Source organism: Suncus etruscus, chromosome 4, assembly GCF_024139225.1.
Source record: "Suncus etruscus isolate mSunEtr1 chromosome 4, mSunEtr1.pri.cur, whole genome shotgun sequence".
Lineage (NCBI taxonomy): Eukaryota > Metazoa > Chordata > Mammalia > Eulipotyphla > Soricidae > Suncus > Suncus etruscus.
Genome location: NC_064851.1, coordinates 51630454 through 51648876, shown reverse-complemented (window position 1 = coordinate 51648876; position 18423 = coordinate 51630454). Strand labels below are relative to the sequence as shown.

The following is an 18423-nucleotide window of genomic DNA, read 5'->3' as shown; positions in this document are numbered from 1 at the left end:
CCCGGCCCGACATTTGGTTTTTTCACCACGCCTTTAGTGTTGGTTTACTGGCCCTACCCTAATCAATATTTGTACTCCACCTAGGGTGTTATCCGGTGATGGAATATTGGATTGTTCCCTACTTGGTATTCCTCTCCTACCCTAGGGTGGGGCCTGATTATTGTCAATAAAAGCAGGGGTCTGAGGAAGGCAGAGGCTCACTCTTCAATTCTTTTCCCACTAAGCTGCATTCCTTTTTAGGAGCAGAAAGCTTGGGTGGGTTAAATTACTTGCTTGACTTTTAGATTTCCTGAACCTGTTCTTGTACCTCTTCATTGTGTGGATTATTTCCTCCGTCAACATTTGCTTCCAGGCCTGCATCTCACCAGATCCTCATTTTGGAACCCCAGGCTCCAATAACACTTTAGGGTAAGCAAATGCCACATAAAAGTAGGGATGCAGGACCCAGTTGGTGGTGTGTTCACTGCAGTGCTCAGCAAATGGCCAGCAGTCATTACACTAGAAGTTGACTTAAAAATACCAGAAAACCATCATACCCGAGAAGATGCTGGAGAATTGAAATACACTGTGGCTCTTGTAAACAAGAAGTGTTGAAGTCATTTAGATAACCATGCCCAAATGTTTCTTCCAAACTGTAATAAAAAGTTAAAGAATTAAAAGGATTAAGTGTCCAAAGACACAAAAGAATAAATAATGAACAACTCAAAATACTGAGTCTGGCTCTTCTTACTGCAGCTCTAGATTTTGAGGTTAACACTGTTAGACATTTTTGTTTCAATTTTCCCTAAATCTGTTTCTTCATTTGAAATTACTATTATTTTGCATGGTTATTCTGAAGACAAATTAAGATAATAAACACAAAAGCATTCTTCTTGGAGGGTTAGGGATGGAGTTGGATCACATCCAGCAACACTTGGTGGTTCAAGAGCCTATGTAGTGCCAGAAATGAAATCCATGTAGGTCAAAAACCAGAATCTTCATTCCAATACTATCTCTCAGGACTCCCCAAAGCATTTCTTACACAGGTGCTCAGTAAGTATTTTCTTAAAATCAAATAAACCTCCAAATTAAAAAGCCTCCAAACCAAAGATGTTTTCCACTTTTGTTTTGAATATGAGAGATTAAGTAAACCTGAAAATAAGGTTGTCTGATCTTAAATTCATTCTAGTCACATATGTCCTGGTAAAGGCCAGGTCCCTGAGTCCCTTCTCACCTGTGGAGGCGGGCATGTGTATACTGCAGGAAGACTCCAGTGTCCCCACGAGACTGGAAAACACGATCCCAGGTGAACTGATAGTCAGAAGAGAGTAAACCTTTGAAGTCCTAAAATAATAACAGTAAATCTTCAGCACTGAGATATATTCATAAACACAAAGGGCCTCACAGACAGGAATATTAACAGACCTGAATAATGAGTGCTGCAAGCCCAACCATCTCAGCTGTCTCCTCTGGGTTCTCCAGTTCTTTGGTAGCTAAAATAGAAAGAAAGTTTAATTTTTTCCCTGCAGAAAAATAAAGAATAAGGCTCTAAAGTAGAGAAAAAATCCATCAAATGACATAAGATAGCATCAGAACAAAATGATACACTGCTGGCAATTTTAGCTAATTTACCTTCCTAAAGACATTTTGTTTGCCTACATAGAAGGGTAAGAAATGCAAATTCGGTTTCCTACAAAAAATCGCTTATAAAGGCCAGAGCAATAGCACAATGTTGAGTACTTGCTTTGCATACAGCCTTGCACATGGATTCAACCTCTGGTATCCCCATAAGATTCTCTGAGTACCCCAGAGGTGAGCCAGGAGTAACACCTGAGTACTACTGGGAGTGGCCCCCAAAACAAAATATCCAAACCCCAAAATTTACCATCTGGACATTAGAAATAGCTGGTACAGGATGGTCAAAGTGATGTCTTCAATTATAGAGTACAAGAACTTTGCACAACCACTACAATGGCAATACTGTAGCCTCTGGGCTGTTCCTGCTCAGATACTGAATCTCCCTAAAGCAGTAAGTTTAAATTTTGGCACGGAAAAATTAGTGTAAGCTACAGATAAGTGAAGTTTAAAGGTGGAATGTCATAATCACACTGCAAATAAAGACCAACAAAACCGGAGCTGGAAAAATAGTACAGCAGATAAAGCCCTTGTCTTGAAAAGGGCTGATTGGGGTTTATTTCCTAGTATCCCATGTGATATCCCAGAGATACGTGGGGAGTAAATCCTGAGTGCAGAGCCAGAAGTGACACCTGAGCCTGGATGGATGTAGCCCCTAAACAGGAAGAAAGAACACACAACTACCAATTAAAAAATAAAAAAAAAATAAACACAACAAAAAGCTAAGAGCAGTGGCCAAGTGATAGAACAAAGGTTAGGGCATTTGCCTTGCACACAGCCAACTTGGGTTCGATCCCCGGCATCCCATATGGGTTTCCTGAGGCATACCTGAGCTTTCCAGTAGTGATTTCTGAGCAGAGCCAGGAATAACCCCTGATTGTGGTCCACCCTTCTCCCCTCAAAAAAGCTAAGACCAGAAAAAAATTTAGAAGTGACACATTAATAAATGAAATAATCTCATGAAATGGGGAGAAATTATTAACTCAAAACCCTTCTGATAAGGGGTTTATTACAATTTAAGGCACTTGGAAAGCTTAACAAGAAAAACACATTTAGCCTCATAAAAAATACGGGGAGACATAAACAGAAACTTCCTCAAAAAAGAAATACAATGGGCCAAAAGGCACATCAAAAAAATGCTTCACATCATTACTCACAGGGAGATACAAATCCAAGTAACAAAAAGATATCATCTCACACCATGAAATCAGTGTGGGCACAAATGCAAGGAGAAAGGAACTCATGCTGAACTACTGGTGGGAATACAAATAGGTCCAGTCTTTTTGGAAAATAATATGGACTTTCCTCAACTAGAAATTGAGCTCCTCTAGAAATGGGCCAGTCTTTTGGGAAAACAACATGGACTGTCCTCAGAAACTAGAAATTGAACTCCTTTATGACTATCAATACAGCTTTCAGAAATATACTCTAAGAACTTAAAACATAATGTAAAAAAGCCCCTTGCACAACTATGTTCATTGAAGCATTATTCAAAATTCCCAGAATCTGGAAACAACCCAAGTGCCCAAGAACAGATGAGTAAATAAAAAAAACGATGGCATATGTACACAATGGAATTCTATGAAGCTGTAAGGAAAAAAAAATCAAGTTATGAAATTTGCTTATACATGGGTGGATATAGAGAATACTATGCTTTGTGAAATGAGTCAGAGAGGGATAGTCATAGAATGATCACACTCATTTGTGGGATATTTAAAGAAAGATAGTATAGTAATAATATCCAAAGAAAATAGAGACCAGGGTCAGGAGGATTGGTCCATGGTAGGGGGTTTACCACAAAGAGGTGGGGAATGCAGTTAGGGCAGAGAAGAGACTATTATGACAATTATAGTTGGACAAAAACTAGGTAGTGAAAAGAGATAAAGAATTAGGCATGATACCCCTTAAGTAACAATATAGCAAACCACAGTGTTAAAAAACAGGGAGGGAAGGGCCAGAGATATAGCACAGCAGTAGGGCGTTTGCCTTGCAAGCAGCAGACCCAAGACCAACAGTGGTTCAAATCCCGGCATCTCAGATGGTCCCCCGTGCCTGCCAGGAGGATTTCTGAGCACAGAGCCAGGAGTAACCCCTGAGAGCTGCACGCAGGGGGTTGGGAAGACACACACACACAAAAACAGGGAGAGAGGAAGGTAGAGTAAAAATGTCTGTAGACGCAGGGAGTTGGGAAGTCGGGAGGGAAACTGGGAATGTTGATGGACTGATGGCAGGAAATGTGCACTAGTAAAGGAATGGGTGTTGGAATAAAACAAAATAAAATGGTGTTGAAAAACTTTTTAACTATGTATCTCATGAAGATTCAATTAAAAAGTTTATTAATTTTAAAAAAAGTAAATTTACTCTTAATGGCAGACATGTTCTGTAGCATTCTTAACTGAATCTCATTTAAAACATCTTCTAGGAAAGTAACATCTCCTCTTCGTGTTTTCATACCCCGAACTATTCCAAAGGCTACATGCTGGCACCTGAAATGAAGTGAAGATACAGTTAATTAAAAACTGAAAAATTGGGGCTGGAGTGATAGCATAGTGGATAGGGCGTTTACTTGCACACATCTGACTCATATTTAATGCCCAGCATCCCATATGGTTTCCCAAGCACTGCTTGCACTCACTTAGGAGTGACCCCTAAGCACAGAGCCAGGAGTAACCCCAGATATGGCCCAAAATAAAAAACCAAACACCAAAACAAAACAAAATCAAAACAAAAACATATTAAAACCCTGAAAAAATAAAAGTTGAGGATAAAAGTACATAATATTGAACAATAATAAAATATATCCTTTTTGAGAGTCATTTGGACTTCTATTCTCAAAGTATGAACATATGCTACAAAAGACATTAAAGATGCGAAACTTCACTTAATTTCTATACTTGTTATTAATTACTATAATTAAATTATTTTATAAATTAGGGATTAAGACATTTGAAAATCAGATTCCTGAAAGATGTGCTGGGCTCAGAAACTGCTCCTAGTAGGGTAGAGACCAGGGTCAGGAGGACTGGTTCATGGTAGGGGGTTTACCACAAAGAGGTAGGAAATGCAGTTAGGGCAGAGAAGAGACTACTATGACAATTACAGTTGGAAATGATCATGCTGGACAAAAACTAGGTACTGAAAGGAGATAAAGAATTAGGCATGATACCCCTTAAGTAACAATATAGCAAACCACAGTGTTAAAACAGGGAGGGAAGGGCCAGAGACCCCTGGAGATCGAGCCTTGGTCCATCCCAGGTCGGCCATGTGCAAGGCAAATGCCCTGCCACTGTACTATCACTCCATCCCCTAAAAGTAATGTTTAAATAAAAATCTTGTGATAGAAACTTGGTACATTTTTGGCCTTGGCTCACCTAACATATCTTTAATGACCTTGAGCAAGGCAGTAAGAACCATGTAAGACAGACATACCTTTGTGCCCAATCATATCCCATAATCTGCAGCATTTGGAAGACTTGCTGAAAATGTTTTCTTTGCCCTTTATCTGTCTTGGAGAAAAAATTATTAAAGCTGAAACAACAGTGACAAATTAATCTATAAAATACACTGGGCATAAATAAAGTAACTGGGGTTCAGAAAAATAGTACAATGGATAGGACTCTTGCCTTGTAAGAATCAACCTGGGTTCCACCCCAACACCCCTTATAGTAGTGTCAAGAGTGATCTCTAAGGAAAAAAATCAGGAATAAGCCTTGAGAACAATCAGTATAGTACCTCTACCCCAATAAATAATAAAATAACTCAGTTTTGATAAGCTTGAATAGGGAAAGAATGTCTTTTTTATTTTGAGGCCATATCCTGTGGTACTCAAGGGTTACTTTTGGCTCTATGCTCATGACTTACTAGTGAGATTGGAGATTGAATCTGGATTTACTGCATGAAAGGCAAATGCCCTGTGCATTATATTATCATTCTGGCCAAAGGGAGAAGATGCTTTTAAAAGAAAGTCTAAACTAAGTGCCTACAAAAAAGCTTCCATTCTGCCAGAATTCTACCATGGAACCCCAACATTCTCATCCTATCAGGAGGATGAACTTTAATTTTATGAGTATTTGATTTAAATTTCTTCACAACTATTGGGGTCAGAGTGGTGGTGCAACCCCAGTAGGGCATCTGCCTTGTGCGCACTAACCTTTGACGGACCGAATTTCCATCCCTCAGAGCCCCATATGGTCCCCACGCCAGGGGTGATTTCTGAGCGCATAGCCAGGAGTAACCCCTGAGCATCACTGGGTGTGGCCCAAAAACCAAAAACCAAAAAAAAAAAAAAGTTTTTCTTCACAACTATTAAGATAACTATTATATTTCCAACAATGATTATTATTATTTTCAATAAGCTTAATGACAAGTGATAAAATTATAGGTAGAAACATGATTGTAATAATATTAATGTTTATGGCTTTAATGTACAAAGCTACTACACCTTATTGTTAGCAAAGTACCCTAGACTATCACTTAAAAATATATTTAATGACAACTATTTTACTTAGAGGAAAGGGAAGTTGCACATGGAAAGAAAAATAAAGAAGAGAAGGGGTCGGGAAGGTGGCGCTAGAGGTAAAGTATCTGCCTTGCAAGCGCTAGCATAGGACGAATCTCAGTTCGATCCCCTGGCGTCCCATATGGTCCCCCCAAGCCAGGGGTGATTTCTGAGTACATAGCCAGGAGTAACCCCTGAGTGTCAAATGGGTGTGGCCCAAAAAACAAAAAAAAAAAAGAAGAGTAATATAATATAATATAAAAGGAATGAGCTATTAATAATATCCAAGAGCTTAGGAAGATTTCAAAGTCATTATAATAAGTGGAAACAGACAATATACATTTCTAGATCATTCTCAATGATAAAATTGTACTGATGGAGGGGCTGAAAAGATAGTACAGTGGGTATGGTGCCTACAGACCTGGGTTCTGTCTCTGGGATTCTAGGTGGTCTCCCAGCACAGACAGGCATAATTCCTGTGTACAAAGCCATGAGTAAGCCCTGAGCATTGTTGGATGTGCCTATCCTCCCCTCTAAAGTTATATTTTGATAAAGAACTGAGAAACAGGGATGTTTCTTGGAAACAGAAGAAGCTTCCAAGTCAGGATGGTGATGGAAAGATGGGTGAGTTGTGACTCTGAAGTGACTGCATTAGGGACTATTTTATGCATGTACAGTTCTAATTCCTGATTGTGGTGATGGCTGTTATTTTCATCTATACATGAATTATTTCATACAGCCACACAGATTTTGTAAATACTGAACTTCACACAAATTCAGGCAAAAATTGGTGAATTTTAAATAAATATACTTATTTCTTTATTGACAATGAACTAAGGCCATGGAAAATGTTATCTGGTAGAGGCGGGTGGAAAGGTTCATGGAAACTCCACTGTTGTGAAACTTCTTTTGTGTCAAATTACTTAAAGTTATATTTGAGAAAGTGCATTTTATAGTTCCATGAATAACTCCATGGTAGAAGTCCTCTGACTTTGTAGGCAAAAAGCGACAAGTCTGACATTTAGCACCACTTTATTGCTAAGTGCAAACCCAGGGGCATTGACATTTGGGATTCTTGGTTATTACAATCAAGTGTGAAATATCCTATACAGGGCCCGGAGAAGATAGCACAGTGGCATTTGTCTTGCAAGCAGCCGACCCAGGACCAAAGGTGGTTGGTTCGAATCTCAGTGTCCCATATGGTCCCCCGTGCCTGCCAGGAGCTATTTCTGAGCAGACAGCCAGGAGTAACCCCTGAGCACCGCCGGGTGTGACCCAAAATCAAAAAAAAAAAAAAAAAAAAAAGAAAAGAAATATCCTTTACAAATAAACGAGTCTGTGTAGACAGTGCAGCTAACAGGGACAAACCCTGGTTATCACAACAAAGTATATTTGGCCTTGTTCACTGCAGCAATAAAGAGAAGGGAAAATGCATTACATAACCATTCTCCTGTTGTGGGTAAAATTTTAAATTATAAACCAACATGAACTTTTTCATTTCTAAGTGGATTTTTTCCAAATTAATGTGGCTGGCACCATAAAAACAAATTTAAGTTGCTAGAATGATTTAAAAAATAATAAATAAGGGCTGGAGAGATAGCATGGGGTAGGGAGTTTGTTTGCCTTGCATGCAGAAGGACAGTGCTTCGAATTCCAGCATCCCATGTGGTGCTCTGAGCCTGCCAGGAGTGATTTCTGAGTGTAGAGCCAGGAGTAACCTCTGAGAGCTGCTGGGTGTGACCCAAAACCCAATAAATAAATTAATATTAAAAATTAAAAAAAATGGGGGCCCGGAGAGATAGCACAGCGACGTTTGCCTTGCAAGCAGCCGACCCAGGACCAAAGGTGGTTGGTTCGAATCTCGGTGTCCCATATGGTCCCCCGTGCCTGCCAGGAGCTATTTCTGAGCAGACAGCCAGGAGTAACCCCTGAGCACCGCCGGGTGTGACCCAAAAAAAAAAAACAAAAAAAACAAAATTAAAAAAATGGGGGGCCGGGAAGGTGGCGCTAGAGGTAAGGTGTCTGCCTTGCAAGCGCTAGCATAGGACGGACCACGGTTCGATCCCCCAGCGTCCCATATGGTCCCCCCAAGCCAGGGGCGATTTCTGAGTGCAAAGCCAGGAGTAACCCCTGAGCGTCAAACGGGTGTGGCCCAAAAACCAAAAAAAAAAAAAAAAAAAAAAAGTTAAAAAAAAATGGGGGGCTGGAGAGATAGCATGTAGGTAAAGCATTTGCTTTGCATGTAGAAAGTCGTTTTGTCAAATCCTGGCATCCCATATGGTCCCCTGAGCCTCCCAGGAGCGATTTCTAAGCATAGAGCCAGGAGTAACTAACCCCTGAGCGCTGCCAGGTGTGACCCAAAAACCAAAAAAAAAAGTTTAATGACACAGCTTTCAAAAAAAATTTAAAAAATGATTTTGAAAATTGTAACAATTTGTGACAGTAGATGCCTATTAAATTGATGGCAATATATTTATAATTTATAGAAAAATAGATTAACATTGTACATCTAAAACTAATACAATGCCACATCTCAATACAAAAGCATAACAAAATCATGTTTTCAACATGACATCCACTTTCTATGGATATAAAACCTAAGTTTTATAATGATAATACTTCATATATTGTGATTACATACCACATAAATCATTCTGTCAAAATTATACTTGTCCATTCTATCTATAGCAGCTGCAAGATCTCTAGAGAGGAGGAAAAAAGCCATAAGTCCATTTTAAGTCCATTTTTATCAGTTTATTAAAACTAATGAGATTTAAACTAATTCTGGGTATTGTTCATAGATAAATATCAAGATTTTTTAATTAAGTCACTACTGGGGAGAACAAAAATCATTATCACTGTTTTATAATACACTTTTAAAGCATATATTTAAAGCACACTGATATAGTAGTTAAACATGTCTTCTTTTCACTGTCAGAGAACTTTAAAAGTCTTGACAATATTAAGTCAATATTTAGTAAGATATTCTGAGAGCAATAGTACAGAGATAATAAAGTGTTTGCCTTGCATGTGTTCAACTATGTTCGATCCCTAGGCATCCCACAGGTTCTCCAAGCACCACCGGTGTAGAGTAACCTCTGAACATTGTCAGGTGTGGTTTTCCCCACTGTCTCTCTCACACACACACACACACACACACACACACACACACACACACACACACACACACACACTTTTTTTAAAGGCTGAAGATACAATAGAGCAGGTAGGGTGTAGGGCACTTATCTAGCAATGAGTACACCAGGAGTAATACACACACACACACACACACACACACACACACACACACTTTTTTTTAAAGGTTGAAGATACAATAGAGTAGGTAGGGCGTAGGGCACTTATCTAGCAATGAGTACACCAGGAGTAATACACACACACACACACACACACACACACACACACACACACTTTTTTTTAAAGGTTGAAGATACAATAGAGTAGGTAGGGCGTAGGGCACTTATCTAGCAATGAGTACACCAGGAGTAATTCCTGAGTACAAAACTGGGAGTAATCTCTAAACATTACTAGATGTAACCCAAAATAAACCTATAATAATTTTGAAAGACAACAAAGGACTGTAAAAAATTTCCACTTATCAAATAAGTACAAAATATGTATTTATATTAAATGAAAATATAATAAAAATAGAAAATATTAAGCTATGAAATTACAAGTCCAGTCTACAAAATCAGAATAAAAACATTTAAGATATTTTTATTGATACTATGTAATACTGGGCTGGAGTGATAGCACAGCGGTAGGGTGTTTGCCTTGCAGGCGGCTGACCTAGGATGGACCCGGGTTCGATCCCTGGCATCCCATATGGTCCCCCAAGCCTGCCAAGAACAATTCTTAGTGCAGAGCTAGGAGTAACTCATGAGCACCGCTGGGTGTGGCCCCCAAACAAAAACAAAACAAAAAAATAAAAACACGGGCCCGGAGAGATAGCACAGTGGGGCGTTTGCCTTGCAAGCAGCCAATCCAGGATCAAAGGTGGCTGGTTCGAATTCCGGTGTCCCATATGGTCCCCCGTGCCTGCCAGGAGCTATTTCTGAGCAGACAGCCAGGAGTAACCCCTGAGCAACGCGGGTGTGGCCCAAAAACCAAAAACCAAAAAAAAAAAATATATATAAAAAATAAAAATAAAAACACACAAACAATACTGAGAAAATTAAAAATAATTCCAAAGGGTCAGGAGATGCCAAAGGGCTGAAAAACCTGCTTTGTAGGTGAAAAGCTGCTTCAATCCCTAATATTATAAAGGTCCCTTAAGCACCCACTGCAATTTGGACTAACTCCAACCCACAAAGATCATGCTCTGCACCTCCTCACCCCGAGGGTATTGTCTAAAAACAAAACAAAAACTCCTAGGTCTTTAAAAATGTTGAGATTTGCCAAAATATCATTAGTACCTATTTTCTCAATGGTGGCTAAAAAAATTACTCTTGAGGGACCCAATTATACTTTTTATATATAAAGCACATATATTATCATATGTATATATATTATATATATGTATACATACATAGTATACTAAAGCTACTAAAATCTCATGGCAAAGGAGTAAAATTAAGGTGAAGAAGGCTACTAAGTGGTTATAAAAAAATAAGGTTTTAAACACTGATATAGAATTATTTTGTTGGGACCAGAGCAACAGAACAGTGGAAAATCATTTGCTTTGCATACTGTGGACCCGGGTTTGATCCCTGGCATCCCATTTGGTCCCCCGAGCACCACCAGGAATAATTTCTTAGAGCAGAGCCAGAAAAAGAATATTTTTGTTGTTGTTATTGTTGTTTTTGGGCCACCAACAGAGTTCAGGTTACCTCTGGCTCTGTGCTTAGAAATTACTGTTGGTTGGTTTGGGGGTCATATAGGATGTTGAGGATCGAACCCGGATTAGCAAAGTGCAAGGCAAACACTCTACCTAATATGCTGTACCTTCAGCCCCTGGTATAGAATATTATGAAAATATTATGACACCCAAATAAGTCAAAATTTTATTAGCATATTTTCTATTTTAGAAAAGGATAAAAAAAATGTTTCTGATCCAAAGGAAAAATAAGAGTCTAATAAAAGAAAGAAATTATAGTTGGGTTTTGTAAAAACTGAATTTGAAAACCAGAAGAAATGACGTCATTAGGTAAAGCATCTCATTTCATAAAACAGAGAGCCATGACCTAAGATGTTAAATCAAGGCCTTGATCTTTGACAAAGAGTCAAAAGTAAAGCTTTGTCTTTAGTACTTTTTTTTCTCTTGGAGTTAAAGTAATTCCTTTAAAGTATACCCATATATAGAGAGTGGGTTCTACAAGGAACCACTAAAAGGGCATAAACTACTTGTCATTGAAAGATAAACAACCAGATGTCCTTTTCATTTTATTTTGTTTTGTTTATTTTGGGGGAGGCTGTACCTGGCAGGACTCCAGGCTCAAACTTTGTGGTTCTTGGGGGCTACATGGGGTACCTGGGGTCAAACCCAGAGTGACTGAATAAAAAATGGCAAGTGCACCATCTGCTGTATTACCTATTTCTCTTGGGGTAATTCTTTGCATTTCTCCAGATATATGTAGTAACAGGGATTAATATCTGGCCTCCTACATAAAAAGCATGAGCTTAGTCCAATGAGTTCTCTCATGCCTGAAAATGTTTAAAGAATTTAGTTTAAAGATTTTTAGTTTCAAGAACAATGCATTCAGCAATTAAAATAATTATTAAAATTTGGGGTTACTGGGCCTGGAGAGATAGCACAGCAGCGTTTGCCTTGCAAGCAGCCTATCCAGGACCAAAGGTGGTTGGTTAGAATCCCAGTGTCCCATATGGTCCCCCGTGCCTGCCAGGAGCTATTTCTGAGCAGGCAGCCAGGAGTAACCCCTGAGTACTGCCAGGTGTGGCCCAAAAACCAAAAAAAAAAAAAAAAATTGGGGGGTTACTTTTTATTTTAGGACCATTTTAAACACTTCCAAATCTAAACCATAACTGTCAATAAAAATGGAGAGGCCAGTGTGATAACGAATGAATAATGATAATAATGAATAATAGTGATAATGAATAGGGTATTTGCCTTGTACACAGCTAACCCAGGTTCGATTGAAGTTTCCATATAGTTCTCTGAGCCTGCCAGGAGTAACTTCTGATCATAGAGCCAGGAATAACCCCTGAATGCCGTGGGTGTAGCCCCAAAACAAAATACGTAGAAGGTTTTCAAATTGATGAGTAAAAACCAGAGAAAACAGGGTTTGATAATACTTATGAGGATAAACTAGTAGCATTAACCCAAGAACAAAGAACATAAGATTATATATACAATGTACTATTTATTTTCACATAGGATACAAACCTGGTTGCATAAAGAGTAGTCCCATCATTTCGCATTACAGTACAGAGTGAGGAAGGGTCACCATTCCTGGAAAGATCTACTACAACTGATCCTTTTCTAGAACATATGGTTGACAAAACAGGATAGATTTATTGCATGATATTAACCAACAAAGAAAAAGACAAGAATAGAAGCATGAATCTTTTAATAGTGGCCTATGAGGTCCTATTGGACTACCCAGACTTCTTTAAATCTATGCCCAGGATATTTACAATAATTAAAATCTTCTAATATACTCCACTGAAAAATAAAGTTTTAATTGTAGTTTAACTCTGTTCTTTTAATTTAAATTATAATTCAATAGGCTAGTATTTTTAACTTACTAGAAAATATCCTTGGGCTAAAAAGAGCATGAAATGTTATTTTTTCCTAATGTTAGAAGTTACATAAGGTGATCTAATCTTTTTTCTTAAGGACATAATGAAGATGTACAATCCATATTGTCCTTATCTTTCTTAGTAGTACAACAGGAGAATTTTGATACAATTAAAATTTCTGGAGCCGGAGAGAGAGCATGGAGGCAGGACGTTTGCCCTGCATGCAGAAGGATGGTGGCTCAAATCCCAGCGTCCCATATGGTCCCCCAAGCCTGCCAGGAGCAAATTCTGAGCATGGAGCCAGGAGGTTATAACCCCTGAGTGCTGTTGGGTATGACCCAAAAACAAAAACAAAACAAAACAAAAAAAGTAGAATTTCTAAAAGTAGTATAAGAGAAACAACTAATTTGTTTTATATTGCAGAAGTCTGGGTTCCAATGAATAGAATCATGTTCCTGCTTGTTTGGCTGACAAGCTCAGATTTAAACTAAAAATGTATTTTAAGGAAAGAAATAATACAAGTATGTCTATTTAGTATATTAAGATCTTCCCTGCCTTCCATTTTATTTTTCTCTTTCTACTTGCTGATTTCCTTTTTCAAAACTTATTTCAAAAAGCCCATTTTTATAAGCTGCCTTAAATTATTTCTGATCAAGAATTTAAAAAGTGGTAGGGTTAGTGAAGAAGTTGTGAGTTCTCTTTCCCTTTTCAGTTATTATACAATACCATAAGGCTAGCCACGAGTACATTTTCTGCTTCCATTTCCTCAGGTGAAAAGAGGATATATTCTTTTTTCTACAATCCACTTTGGCAGCAAAAGATAGCATGTAGTAAAGTACTTTAAATAGCAAAAGACACTATGAAAATTCTAGGAAGATAGCACAAAACATTCTTGTCCTTATTCAAAGAACATAACAATATCAATTTCATAGAACAAAAACTGCTAAAAATTAGTAACCTGATAACATACATGGTTTTCTGTAGGAGTCCTTTACTGTCCAACAATTTTAAGACATCTTGAGATTTCTCACGATAGAATGATTCTCCTGAATATTCATCAAAATGTACTCCTAGACGCTAAAAGGGTGCAAGCACACACAAAAAAAGTTACTTAAAAGTTCTATCATCTAGTGTTACAGCTCTTTTAGAATTTGTCCAGCAGGCCTTCTGGTCTCCACCGGAAGGCCCCCCCCCCAAAAAAAAAAAGTTCTATCATCTGAGGCTGGAGTGATAGCACAGCATGTAGGGCATTTGCCTTGCATACAGCCAACCCAGGACCAATGTGGATTTGAGCCCTGGCATTATATATGGTCCCCCGAGCCTGCCAGAAGTGATTTCTGAGCACAGAGGTTAAGAGTAATCCCTGAGGGCCCGGAGAGATAGCACAGAGGTGTTTGCCTTGCAAGCAGCCGATCCAGGACCAAAGGTGGTTGGTTCAAATCCCGGTGTCCCATATGGTCCCCCGTGCCTGCCAGGAGCTATTTCTGAGCAGACAGCCAGGAGTAACCCCTGAGCGCAGCCGGGTATGACCCAAAAACAAAAAAAAAACAAAAAAAAAACAAACAAAAAAAAAAAAAGAGTAATCCCTGAGCGCTTCCAGGTGTGCCTTCCCCCAATAAAGTTCTATCATCTTGGGCTGGAGCAACAATACAGTGGGTAGGGAATTTTCCTTACACATGGACAAATCAGATTTAATCCCTGGCATTTTGAAACTGCTAGGAAAATTTCTGAGTACAGAGTCAGGAGTAAATGTCAAGTGGCCCCCAAACTTTCCCCTAACCCCCACGTACTATCATCTTAAATGGTGATAAAAAAAAGGCTGCTCTACAACTGTCTCATGGAAAGAGATGTAAGAATCAGATCTTGAATATCTGGAGACAGCATATGATCAATACATCTTTGATAAAAAAGCAAAAATAGGAAGTAGAGCAAGTATCTTCAACAAGTACGGTGTTTGAAAACTGATAAGCTACATGCAAAAAAAAAAAAAAAAAGAAAAAGAAAAAACTCAGACTTTTTCACGCTGTGCACAAAAGTCATATAAAAATGCATTAAAGACCTTGATATTATACCTGAAACTGTAGCACTCAGAGAAAAATATAGGCAGAATTGTCTATGACCCTAAAGCTAAAGACATAATCAAGGAAATACCATTGGCCAAGAAACAAGTTAAACAAATGGTACTATATTAAAATAAGAAGCTTCTGCACTTCAAAGGCAATGGTGACCAGAATACAAAGACAGTCTATGAAATGGGAGATATTTTTCACCCAATGTCTATCTTATAAGGGATTAAGATATATAAAATACTGGTAGAGCTCATCAAAAAAAAAATCTAACCCCACCAAAAACTGGAGAGAATTTATAAACAGAAATATCCTCTAAGAAGAAATACAGATGGCCAAAAGGCACATAAAAAATTGTTCATTATTCACTGGGGCGGTGAAAATCAAAACAAAATGTCACCTCACACCACAGACTGGCACACAACAAAAACAACAAAACAGTACTGTTGTGGATGCGAGGAGAAAGGGTCTCTCATTCACTGCTGGTGGGCATATTGACTGGTTCAGCCCTTTTGGAAAACAATACTGACATTCTTCCAAAAACTAGAATTTGAGCACCCATATGATCCAGCAATACTGCTCTTGGGACTATACTGTAGGAGGCCCAAAAACACAATGCAGAAAAGGCAGCTGCACTCCTATGTTCATTGCAGCATATTCATAAAAGCTGAAAATCTCGAAACAACACAAGTGCCCAAGAACAGATGAGTGTATAAAGAAACTAGGATACATCTACGCAGCTGTTAGGAAAAATAAGGTCATCAAATATACTTATTCATGATTTTGATACAAAAAGATCATATTGCAATAATACCCAAAGACAATAGAGACAAGGGTCAGGAGGACTTATCTTTGGTAGGAAACTTGCCACAAAGGGGGAGGAGTGCAGTTAGGGCAGAGAAAGGACCACTATGACAATGATAATCAAAATAATCACTCTGGACAAGAATTGGGTGCTAAAAGAAATTAATGATATGCATGATATCTCTTCAAAAGCAATATTACAAATCACAGTGCCTAAAGGAGAGAGAGGAAAGTGAGTTGGGAGGAGAGAGAGAGAAGAGAAAGAGGGATTAAAGAGAGATAAAAAGAGAGAGAGAGAGAATGTCTGCTATAGAGGGGCAAATTTGGGACATTATTCATTGGTGGCAGAAAATGTGAACTGGTAACAGAATGGATGTTAGGCATTTTATGACTGAAACTCAATCATGAACAACTTTGTAAACATTCAATTCAATTAGGATTCAATTAAAATTCATTTAAAAGAACAAAAAGAATCAAATCAATTCCACCCTCTGCTTCTGGACCAGAATGATATCACATTAGTAGGGTATTTGCCTAGCACTCAGGATGGACCCAGGTTCAGTTCCGGGCACCCTATTATGGTCTTCCGAACCTGCCAGGAGTGATTTCTGAGTGCAGAGCCAGGAATAACCCCTGAGCACCGCTGGGTGTGGCCCCCCAAAAATAAAGAAAAAAACAACAATAAAACATCAACCCTCTGCTTCTGTGCTCACAGTACTGTGCTAAATGATCTCTCATATGAAGGATATAAACAAAAAAACATGGTAAGGGAGTAACAAAATGGCCAAAGAAACTGAGAACTGATAGTAGGATGGGCGGAAATTGGGAGTGACACACCAGGACAATGAGGAATGATTTATGCATGAAACCCTCTCATTAACAGTTTTTGTAAACCAATATCTGGAGCCATAGCACAGCAGGTGCAGTGTTTGCCTTGCATGTGGCTGACCTGGGTTCGTTCCTGGCATCCCATATTCACTCCTGAGCCTGCCAGGTGTGATTTCTAAGTACAGAGCCAGGAGTAATCCGAGTGCTGCAGGGTGTGGCCCAGAAAGCAAAACCCAAAAAACGAAACTACCACCCACAAAAAAAAACAAACAAAAAGAAAAGTCCAACAGTACCATACTGTTCAATATATCAGCAACAAGGAAGGCACGATGTCTATTCAAATATAGACTAAAATTTAAATCTTAGTTTCTTTTTTTGTTTTGATTTTCAGGCCACACCCAGCAGTGCTCAGGGTCTACATCTGGTCCTGTGCTCAGAGATTTCTTGTAGTGGGGCTGGGGTTACCATATGTGGGGACCAAACACTGTTCAGCTGCAAGGTAAATGCCTTACCTGCTATACTGATCTCTCTTGTCCCTAAAATCTTAGATTCTGAGTTACTATTCCCACCACTACAGGGGTCTCAAACTCGCAGCCCGAGGGCTGTTTACAGCCCTCCGTACAACATTTTGTGGCCCTGCCCTAGAGGAATCTTTTTTTGTTTTGTTTTGTTTGTTTTAGTTGTTTGGGTCACACCCCCCAATGTTCAAGGCTTACTACTGACTTTGCACTCAAGGATCACCCCGACTTTACCTCCTGCGGCCCCCAGGTAAATTGAGTTTGAGACCCCTGCACTACTAGTACTCAAGAAGGCACACATAATATATGGCTACATATGAATCAACATAAATACAGAACATTTCCCTCACAGTATGAAACTGTACACCTGGAGAATACCCAGTATACCATCCTCTACCTAACCTACCATCTCTTCTATCATTCCTCATCTAATTTACTTCAGCCATGAGGATGCTTTACCAAAAACACTCATTATACAAATAAGACAGCACACTTACTCTCACCTTTCCTACTTTGTTTTCTCTACAACATAACCAATACACTTAACAGGCTATATATATATAAGAACATATATACATATATATGTATATATGTTCTTACTTGATTTGCTCTGTTCAGTTTTCTCTTATTATTCAGGACAGACTTTAAAATTCATGAGACAAATGCTTTCATCTCTTTTATTCACTGTTGTATTCCACCCCAACCCTTCAAATATTCACTTAATGGAGCTGGAATGAAAGCACAGCTGGTAGGGCATTTGCCTTTCATGCAGCTGGCTGGATTTTGATACCTAGTGTCCCCCAAGCCTGCCAGGAGTAACCTACCAGGAGCATTGACTAAACTAACTAGTGGTCCAAAACTAAACTAACTAACTAAATAAAATTCACTAAATACATTTTTACTTATTGCATACACACCTAAGAAATAGAATTACTTAAAAAAATTAGAGAAATGACAGGAAAAAGAAAAAAAGGCTGAAATGAAGTAACAGAACATCATCTGATGCTCAGCTTGTGAAATTCATAGGTTTTAGGATTTTATAGCTAAATTTCAGCTCTCTAAAATGTGTTACTAATTTTCAATCAACAATAAAAAATTCTTTTTCTGACCATTATTAGAAATAAAAAGCAATTACTTTGTTTTACAGATTTCAGGAGGTTTTATTTGGGGGGTTGGATATCATCTACTGTGCTCAGGGTTTACTCCTAGCTCAGTGCTCAGGCATCCCTCTTGGTAGTATGTGGTTTAGAAGATGGATGGGTTCGCTGTGTTCAAGAGAAGTGCCCTATTTCTTCAGCTCCTTGTTGTATTTTTTAACTAGGACTTCAAAGAGCTTGTTGTGCTGTATAATTTTTAAAAAGAAGCTGAATTAACCACT

General features: G+C 38.6%; 1 protein-coding gene and 1 non-coding gene across 2 annotated transcripts in view; one reads left to right on the top strand and one right to left on the bottom strand.

Moving 5' to 3' along the window:
- RARS2 (arginyl-tRNA synthetase 2, mitochondrial) overlaps nucleotides 1–18423 on the bottom strand; it is a 63562-nt gene that overhangs the window by 4616 nt on the left and 40523 nt on the right. The window contains exons 10-17 of the mRNA XM_049772222.1: nucleotides 13800–13906; nucleotides 12474–12569; nucleotides 8754–8814; nucleotides 5044–5120; nucleotides 3976–4100; nucleotides 1405–1472; nucleotides 1214–1323; nucleotides 537–632 (exon numbers count right to left, since the gene is read on the bottom strand). Of these exons, the coding sequence (XP_049628179.1) occupies nucleotides 537–632; nucleotides 1214–1323; nucleotides 1405–1472; nucleotides 3976–4100; nucleotides 5044–5120; nucleotides 8754–8814; nucleotides 12474–12569; nucleotides 13800–13906 (740 nt within the window). The remainder of the gene's footprint in view (nucleotides 1–536; nucleotides 633–1213; nucleotides 1324–1404; nucleotides 1473–3975; nucleotides 4101–5043; nucleotides 5121–8753; nucleotides 8815–12473; nucleotides 12570–13799; nucleotides 13907–18423) is intronic.
- Nucleotides 13958–14019, top strand: LOC126007661 (U7 small nuclear RNA). Its single transcript, XR_007495163.1, has one exon. It is a non-coding gene; the product is annotated as a U7 small nuclear RNA (small nuclear RNA).